This window comes from Cyprinus carpio, chromosome B15 (genome assembly GCF_018340385.1).
Source record: "Cyprinus carpio isolate SPL01 chromosome B15, ASM1834038v1, whole genome shotgun sequence".
Taxonomy (NCBI): domain Eukaryota; kingdom Metazoa; phylum Chordata; class Actinopteri; order Cypriniformes; family Cyprinidae; genus Cyprinus; species Cyprinus carpio.
In genome coordinates this window covers 15,462,844-15,472,782 of record NC_056611.1, presented here as the reverse complement: position 1 = coordinate 15,472,782, position 9,939 = coordinate 15,462,844, and the positions used below count along the sequence as shown (strand labels likewise).

The window sequence follows — 9,939 nt, the reverse complement described above, 5'->3', positions numbered from 1 at the left end:
TTTGTTTGTTTGTTGGTTTGTTTGTTTGTTTATTTGTTTTTTGCATATAGCACTGGTTCTACAGACACTGAATGCTTTTACATTAATGTCCTGTACAGGGCACACTGGTTCTACAGACACTAAACACTTTTATATTAATGTCCTGTACAGGGCACCCAAATTCCAAACCTTGTGGTTTTCAGACAAACATTTTCCTTATTTGAAAAAAAGATAAAATAAAAATATCTATATCTATAACAACCCTGATCCATCTCCAACATCCACAAAGTCGCCTGAAGCAATTACCTTGTGAGAAGTTTTCCCACCACTAGAGGGAGGCATTAGGCAATCTGAAAGATCTCTGAATCAGCGCTACGGTTTGTGATATTTGGTCTGTAATCAAAGATATTTCTGTTTCTTACTAGAGTGTTCTGCCCCATAGACTGTATATGGTTCTGCCATGATCAGTGATGGTTAACTAACCCCTCCTCAGTCCTCAGTCGGTCACGAGTGACCCTCTGCACTGACTCATCTCCTCTGATCATCTTTTGCATTCTTAATAAATGCTGTAAATAATATTTAAAAACACACACACATGGAAACTACTGGATCTATAAATGTAGATATACAAACTGAATGTCGAGGTATTTTAAATAGCGAAAAAAATGCATTTTATGAAATGCTTGTTGTTCTCCGCTCCGCCAGCGAGGACGCACAGACCGCACAACCAAACTGACCAATCAATAAACAATAACAAGAGCTACGCCACTTCCGTGACAGATTTATCAACAATAACAAGAGCGACGCGGCACAGTTTGGCGATCAAAGTGCGAGTCTTCAAATGACATGCCGTGGATAAACTGACGGTTAGGAGTTGGTGTGGATTACAGCGTCCTGTCCTACGTCTTACTGAGGAGCTGCTCGTTCAGTGTAAGGCACTCTATGATGATGGAGGCATGTTTTCGGCTCAAGCTAGCTAAATATTATAACAATTATCATCATCATCAGTTTTTTAACTAAAAAAAAAAAATCCCCTTTCTCATCTAACAACAATCAGTCTTCTTTACCGGTGACGTCTGCTGTCAGCTTTAAAATATATATCCTCGTGCAGTAGCTCAAGGGAAAATCACCTGACATTGATTCAGCATGTCCTATTATAAAATCACTAACCTTTATTGTGTGTGTGTGTGTGTGTGTGTGTGTGTGTGTGTGTGTGTGTGTGTGTGTGTGTGTGTGTGTGTGTGTGTGGTTTCAAATTTGTATAATGGCACGGGTATGACATAGGTATTTCAATGTGAGGGTGATTTATGAGGACACTTCCGGTTTAAAAAGGCTTAAAAAATGCAGTGTTTTCTGTGAGGGCTAGGGTTGGTGCAGGGCGATAGAAAATGCAGTCTGTACAGTATAAAAACATTATGAATATGGAGAGTCACTGTAAACCATAAAAACCAACAAATTGTGTGTGTGTGTGTGTGTGTGTGTGTGTGTGTGTGTGTGTGTGTGTGTGTGTGTGTGTGTGTATATATATACAAATGTGTGTGCTAGTTTTGTAGGGCAAGGATTGTCTCTTTGAAAGTTATTTCTGTATGTTAAAATGTAAACAGATACTCTGTAAATTACAAAATATCAGCTAATTTATTGCAGCTGTCTGTATAATTTAATACATATCTAATCATGTAATCCATAAAAAAAATCCATTTTCATTTAATAGGTATTTCTTAATCTGTATTACATGTGCAGCTATTCTTGTAAGTTGATACTCCAAACGCTAGACTTTAATGAAACTGCTTTAGGCAGTGTATAACAATGCAAACATTTTTTTTAACAAATAACCTATATATGCACATCTATCAAAATAATATTCACATCTTTCCAAATAATCATTACATGATGTTTCCTCAATATCCTGCAAACCTCCCTTAAGAGCCTTTCATATGCATACTGAGTTTGCCGGCTTTGTTGAGGCAGATTAGTGTAGTTACAGCTGAAGGTGAATTGGTCATCTGTCCTTCTTGCTGACTGGGTGTCTTCTTTCTACAGAGCGCTATTATCTCTGAGAAGTGCCGTGAGGACACTGACCAGAGCCCAGTATCTTTGCTGGTTTGTTGCCACATTTTCCATTTGATCCCTGACACTCAAAGGAAAAATTTACTTTTGTAATAAAAGTAAACATTATTTTATGGCACATCTGTGACTTTGGACCTGTGAGGACAAATTGCACTCTCATTTACATATTGCTTAATGTAGGAAAATCGTATTTAATATGCTGTCTCATTAGTATTCATTAGTGGATTAATATATTATTGTTATAAGACCATAAATGCTATTCTCAGTAAAGTCTGCGGTATCATGTTAGCAAAAAACATGACTTATTTAGTCAGCAGATGGTTAAATCTAGGCCAGTTCTGTTTAAAAATGGAACTTTTAGCCCAGAGGGCTGCAGCTTCTCACTATTTGTTTAATTGAACTGCTTGAGGTTGTCTGACACATGGGTCATGGCATGACACACTTTTTTTAATAAATGAGGGATGATGGAGGCACACATACTGTAACTAATAAATGCTGTAAATACTTAAATATTTGCAGTATGTATTAGTTAAGTGTGTGTATATATATATATATATATATATATATATATATATATATATATATATATATATATATATATATATATATATATATATATATATATATTATAAAAGTTATAATAAAAGTTAAAGCAAAATCCATATTATGTAAGATTAATAAAAGACTGAATGTCATGTGGTACAATGAGGAAGTGATTTATTGAACATGGCTCTATGTCAAGGTCAGTAAGCCTCTACAAATATCAGATAATTTGATTTAATTTGTAAGTCCACTTCAGGATCATTCAGACTAACAGACAGTCCCACCTCAAACTCATGCCATTTACTGAGCTAGAAGCTGACATGTACGACTCCTCAAACAGCATTTTGGGAAATTGACCTATGAATGGCTTGGTTATTTCTGCAATTATTTAATATTGTTTAATGATACACAATCTCCCTATAAATAATTCCACAACTTCATACATACAGTTGCATAAGGTGCACGGTGTTGGCCGGTTCAATGGAAGCTTCTGAGACAGAAGGCCGCACCTTCATGCAGGCGATCAGTGAGAAGTACAGCCCGGAAAACTTCCCTTGCCGTCGGGGTCCAGGCTTGGGTGTCGTGGTTGTGCCGTCTGTACATCAGGGATCACCTATGAAAGGTGAGGCTTGGGTTAGTTGTGATTTGTAAAAATCCTTGGTGATTTTAGTGTTTGCTTTGGCAGCTGTATCCTGTTGCTGTGTTTCATAGTCCATTAGTTATGTGGTCATTCTCCCTTCAGACCGTCTGAACCTGCCCAGTATTCTGGTTTTGAATGGCTCTGGAATCAGTCATGCAGGAGAAGAGGAAGAAATTGCTGCCTTCTGTACTCATGTAATTGAACTTGATCTGTCCCACAACAAGCTCCAAGACTGGCATGAGGTGAGTTAGTTCGTCTGATGGTCTGAGGAGCCACACTTTCATTTTCATCCTATTTTATATGCTGTTATGCTTTTTTCTGGAACACAAAAGGAGACATTTTTAAAGAATTGCTAAACAACCTTATGTTGTAAAACAGCAATTCAAAGCCAAGAGGTTGTCAAGCTCCAAATAAAAATACAGAAAAAGCGCCATAAAAATAGTCCATGTGACTCATGCGCTGTATTCCTTTATGTGAGAAACTGATTTTATGATCTGTAAATATACAGTAGTATTAATAAATAAAACATACACTAGTGTTCAAAGACTTGGGGTCAGTAAGATTTTTTTTAAGATTAAGAAATTAATTTACCTTTATTCAGCAAGGACACATTAAATTGATCAAAAATGACAGTAATGGCATTCATAATGTTATAGAAGTTTCTATTTGAAATGTATTCTGTTCATAAATGTGTGTGTGTGTGTGTGTGTGTGTGTGTATATTATACATTTTTATGTCCCTAAAATGTGTCTTTTAACCCTTTAATCTGTTCTAGATCAGCAAGATTGTTTCTAACATCCCGAACCTGGAGTTCCTGAACCTCAGCTCTAATCAGCTGAGTGATGCAGTCTTGGAGCCAGACTGCGCCAAGGCCTTCTCTAGCATCCGCCGCCTGGTTCTTAACAATACCCTGGTGTCCTGGGACACAGTGCACACATTCACACAAGAGATGCCTGAGTGAGTCACATTTTATGGCTTTCAGATTACATTTTGGCAACAGCTCTTTTCTTGCTTTAAAGTGAACCATCAGATTTTATGAAAGTGTCTGTGATATGACAGCTCTCCCCTAATATTGATCTGTTTTGTCCAGACTAGAGGAGCTGTTCCTGTGCCTTAATGAGTACACCACTGTGACACCGGCCGCCATGCCCTGCCCCACACTGCGTCTGCTTCACATCACAGATAACAGCCTCCACGAGTGGAGTGAAGTACGAAAATTTGGCTCCATGTTCCCTGCACTGGACACTCTGGTCATGGCCAACAACAACCTGAACTCCATTCAAGACTCAGGAGAAATCCTTCAGCGGCTCTTCCCTAACCTTCGAAGCATCAATCTGCATAACGCAGGTATCATCGTGTTAGTGACACATGCTGTGAAAGAGTCTAAATAATCATAGCATGTTTGTAATTGTCTAATTTTTACTATTTTAGTACAATATAATTACATAAACCCAATAAAAACTTATTTTTCTTATCATTTTTTGTGATTCAGGACTTAATCGATGGGAGGACATTGAGAAGCTAAACTTACTGCCCAAACTGGAAGAAGTGAGGTTGCAAGGCATTCCTCTACTGCAGGCTTACACGAGCATGGAGCGTCGCAGTCTAATGATAGCCCAGTAAGTCCAATGTATCTTACAGGGATGATAATAATGGTCAAATTTTCATTTTTGGGTGAACTCTCACTTTAACCTCATTAGAAACTGATAGTAATGTTGTAGAAATGTTTATGAGAAGATCTCATTGCTCCTGCCTGCAGACTGCCATCAGTGACCTCCCTGAATGGGAGTGTCGTGACGGATGGCGAGAGGGAAGACGCTGAGAGATTCTTCATCCGATATCACTTGGATCATTCAGAGGAAGAGCTGCCCCACAGGTATCTTAAGCATGAACACTGTAGTATAGACCAGTGGTTCCTAATCCTGGTCCTGGAGAACCCCCAACACTGCATGTTACTGATGTATGTCTTTTCTGACACACATATTTGAGGCTTTGGAGTCTTTACTAATGAGCTGATGAATCGAATTAGGTTTGTTTGATTAAGGAGAGATCTAAACTGTGCAGTGTTGGGGGTTCTCTAGGACCAGGATTGGGAAACACCAAACCATGTCTACACCAGATGAAAGCGAGGCAACTAACCACAATAGTGTTTACTTGATGCAGTCACCAACTGACAAATCACTAACAGTAAACTGGTGCCCCATTCTATTTCTGACATACTCAGTTTATTTAATAATTATAATATAATTTAATGTAATCATTCTTCCTATTATAAATAATTATACGCCAGATTTAAATTTATTATCCCACTAAGTTGCTAGAAGCAAAATGTTAACATTTTCTCTTACTTTTAAATTCACCTGAGAGAAAGATTTGTCACTAGAAGACAGTTCATGCTAATTTGCTTGTGGCAGTGCTGAGAATACAACAGAAACCTTTTTTACACTTTAATTTTTATTTGTATACATTTCAGAACAAAATATGCTTGCGTACACTGTAAAAAAAACAACAACAACGATTTTTCTAGGTGTGAATAAAACAAATATTTTTCAATTACATTTTACAAGTAAATACTATTACAGTCTTTAAAAATTCACATTTACTTCATTGTGCTACTTGTATTTATTTGTAAAAAAATGTCCAAATAAAGTTTTTTTCAGTGTAGCTAAAAGTGCTTGCTTGACAGTATTTTGACTTTTTAAGTAGGATTTTTGGTTTGACCATGTAGTGCAAGGCTGAATATGGTTTATATTTGCATTTTACTTTGGAGATATCACTGCTTGGTGACCAAATATGGGAAACTGGCTCCTCTTGCTGAGATTGACCTGAGACCACGTTGCCACGCCAAGGTGGAGGTTCGCTATGAAGACAAAGTACAGCAGGTGAGCATCCGTTTGGACCAGACCGTCGCAGAGCTGAAGAAGCAGCTGAGGACTGTTGTGCAGCTCCCCACCAGCAACATGCGCCTTTACTACATCGACAAGAGTTCTGCCTTTGGCCCCGATGAGTTGAAATACAGAGCACGGGCTTTGCACTCTTACAGTATTCAAGATGGGGATGAGATCCTGGTAGTTCCCAAAACAAAATAACCATCTTTCTCCAGGATCACAAAAAAAGCTATATTTAAATAACCAAATCAACTTTGAATTAGCACCATCTAAGCTCCACAGAGTGAATTAGGACTGTCTTTCAGGGAAAAACTTCTAGGATTTGCTGGGGCTTTAGTTCGGCACATAATGTGTTACGTCTCTACACGGTCATAAGAAACACAGTCAAAAACAAAGCACATCATACTGCTATTAAAGCCCAACTTTTTGTCTTCAGACTTCACAAGAACCCCTTTATTTCCAAACACCTGCTTCTTCAAAAATAAAGCACAGCAGAGGGCTCTGGCAGCCCAGGATGTGCATTTTACCATTTTAAGACAATCACCCATAGCTGAAAGAAAATGTTGCACTGCACTGATGTCTTAAAGAAGAAATCATGGATATCCATTGCCTGCTGATGTGTGTCGTATGCTGTCAGTCATTTAATTACATGCAAAAGACTCTCAGGCCTTATATATTGTATGGGCAGTCCTAGATTCACGTGAGGAAAGATTTCTGAAACATCTTATTCACAGATGTTTTTAAATGTCCAGTTCATTTTTATAATCAGATTGAAGGATCCAGAAGGGAATTGCAGAGTCGCATGCATTTGCTATTTAAAGGGGGATTTTCTTTTTTTCTTTTTTTTTCTTTTTGATCCTTTTGAATATTTCTATTAGTACTTTCTCTGCCACTTCGGAAGTGGGCACTCAAACTTGTACCTCCAGTACAAAGCATATGCTGAGAAAACTGCTTATCTTCATTTCACTTGTATCCATATTATGGAGTGTGTTTATTTTGATATTTTACTTGCAGAATAATAAGTGGCAAAACATAAGTCCACCAAAGGTTATGAATACATAAATGTAATATATAATATGATTATTCACAGTATTTATTATTGATTTACTGATTGGTGTTATTTGTTAAAAACGAAACAAAACAAATCAATAGCAAACCAATCAATGTGTATGACTCCATGTTATGGAGTGTGTTTATTTTTTACTCGCAGAATAATAAGTGGCAAAACATAAGTCCACCAAAGATTGTTATGATTACATATGATTTTATATATATATATATATACATATATATATATATATATATAATGAGATTATTCACAGTATTTATTATTGATTTACTGATTGGTGTTATTTGTTAAAAACAAAACAAAACAAATCAATAGCAAACCAATCAATGTGTATGACTCTATCCAGCCAGTAAAACATAAACAGGAAACTTGGCTCCTACATTAATTTACAAGAATACTTCACCCAAAAATGAGAATTTGCTGAAAATTTACTCACCCTCAGGCCATCGAAGATAAAAATTCGTTTGTTTGTTCATTGGAAGAGATTTAGCATTATATCACTTGCTCACCAACGGATCCTCTATAGTAAATGGGTGCCGTCAGAATGAGAGTCCAAACAGCTCATCAAAGCATCACAATAATCCACAAGTAATCCGCATGACTCCAGTCCATTAATGAATGTCTTATGAAGTGAAAAGCTGCATGTTTCTAAGAAACAAATTCATCAAGGCAAAATTGCTTTCTCCAGTGAAAAAGTCCTCTCATCTGTATCAAAAGAGATGTGCGTATTTCTTTCCTGATACAGACGAGATTACTTTTCAAGCACCATTTATAAGTGAAACAGTCCAAAACAGTTCTAAACCTAATCGGTGGATTTTAATGTGAGAGGACTACAGGGGATGGACGACTTGAGTCATATGGATTACTTGTGGATTATTGTGATGTTTTTATCATCTGTTTGAACTCTCATTCTGACGGCACCCATTCACTGCAGAGGATCCATTGGCGAGCAAGTGATGTAATGCTAAATTTGCTCCAAATGCTAGATTTCTGTTGAAATGTGCAATGCAAGACTGTTTCCTTATGGTGCAGAAAGTGACAGGTTCATTCTACAGAAGTTATGGATAAAACCAGCAAATGATTTATTTATACCTGGTACATCAATCAAATCAGTGCATGAACCTCATTTGCTTGTCATACTTAACTCAACAAGGAGAAAAAAAACATGTTTAGTGACTGAAACTGGTGAAAACCTAGTTTGTTGTATTTTTTTATTTCATATATAACATGATAGCATGATTTGAAAGATGGACTGAATGGAAAAGCAGTGAGTTCCTTTCAACATCAATGTCAGTGTGCCATGTTACGCTGACACTCGCAAATGCTTAGGTTAGTAGTAGATTAGCTTTTCTCTTATGTACTGATATATAAAAGTGTATGAAATGATGCGAAAATGTTGAAGGCTAGAAGCATTTCTCATTAAAACATTTCGGGTTTCTTGTTGGTAAGACGTGATTTTGAATTAAGTTGCAATTCAGAATTTGGAATGAGTTTTTGCATCATTTTATAACCAAAACGTGAAATGAGTAGATAGCCAGATTTAATAGTGACTTATATAAATATAACTTATATAACTTATATAAATATAACTGAAGTGGAACATAAAATGTTAATGTCAGCTTGCATATTATATATGTATGCATTATTGATATTCCTTGAAGGTGATGCCACTTAAACTGTGACTGGCACATATGAAGTGTGAAGATGAAAGTTAGATTTACCACTGTACCACTAGACAATGTTTACCATGTGAAATTTATTTAGCAGACATTTTTCAATCATTGTGACTCTCAGTATACTATTGTTTTTTATATCCAGCTTGTGCATTTTATATTTATTTAGCTGTTTTTGTTAGGATATTATGTGTTGAATTGTTTCTTAGTTAGCATTATCTGTTGTACATTTGCAGTTCTTAATCTTCGATTAAAGTTAATTTTGTAAAGGGTGTGTAAAAGGCTGTTAAAGGGATGAGAATTCCAGAGAGTCATTTATCTAATGGATGCATTAGGCCTGTTATTGTAATGAACACTTACATACAGTCACACCATTAACGTGTTACAATTTTAAAATCAGATTTGACTGTTATATACCATTGATTTGCAAGCATATGTGCACAATAATGTATCTATGTTTGAAAGTTGAATAGAATGGGCCAAAGGCTAAGGAAAAATAAACTTGTCTTTTACTGACTGTCATTATAGTGTTAATATAGTATTTTTTTATATATATATATCATATTATTAATTGATATTTTAAAATAACATTTTATTATTATTATTATATATTTTATAGATTATTATTAGATATTTAGCCTTTTTTTATTTTTATTTTTTACTTTAAGTAATATTAGTACTTAATTTAAAAAAAAAAAATAAATAAATAAATTTTCACATTTTTTCAAATTATTTTATTTTATTTGAGTTAACTAAATCGGTTAATGGTTTTAGTTAACAACATTTTTGTCATGGCCATTTTTTCTCTGAATATGTTTAAGGTGATTTTGCTTTTAGATCCACACTAGCCTTGTTTCAAAAAATATTAATATGCGTCTATCATTCTGCCTAACATTTCCTTTTGTGTTCCATGTGAGAAAGAGAGTCAAACTGGTGAATGAAACTAAACAAAAAAAAATTATTTTTTATTTTTTTATTTTTCTTCTTTGGTGTATAATCTATCCCTTTAAAACGCACCAAAATCTCTAATCTCAAAAGTGTTTATTCCCGTCGCCAGGGTGACAGTGTGGGCGGTGGCAT

General features: G+C 35.7%; 1 protein-coding gene across 2 annotated transcripts; it reads left to right on the top strand.

Annotated features, from left to right (window-relative positions):
* The first annotated feature begins 747 nt into the window (after positions 1 to 747).
* Positions 748 to 6,496, top strand: tbcela (tubulin folding cofactor E-like a). 2 transcript variants are annotated; one of them, XM_019116758.2, is made up of 9 exons: positions 748 to 909; positions 2,020 to 2,079; positions 3,039 to 3,211; positions 3,332 to 3,471; positions 4,005 to 4,186; positions 4,320 to 4,576; positions 4,722 to 4,848; positions 4,989 to 5,105; positions 6,000 to 6,496. In XM_019116758.2, the coding sequence occupies exons 3-9, from the start codon at positions 3,070 to 3,072 to the stop codon at positions 6,316 to 6,318; spliced, it is 1,284 nt and encodes a 427-aa protein (XP_018972303.2). In that variant the 5' UTR covers positions 748 to 909; positions 2,020 to 2,079; positions 3,039 to 3,069; the 3' UTR covers positions 6,319 to 6,496. The 2 variants fall into 2 exon arrangements, with proteins under 2 accessions (XP_018972303.2, XP_018972304.2); XM_019116759.2 differs by lacking the exon at positions 2,020 to 2,079.
* The last annotated feature ends 3,443 nt before the right edge of the window (positions 6,497 to 9,939 follow it).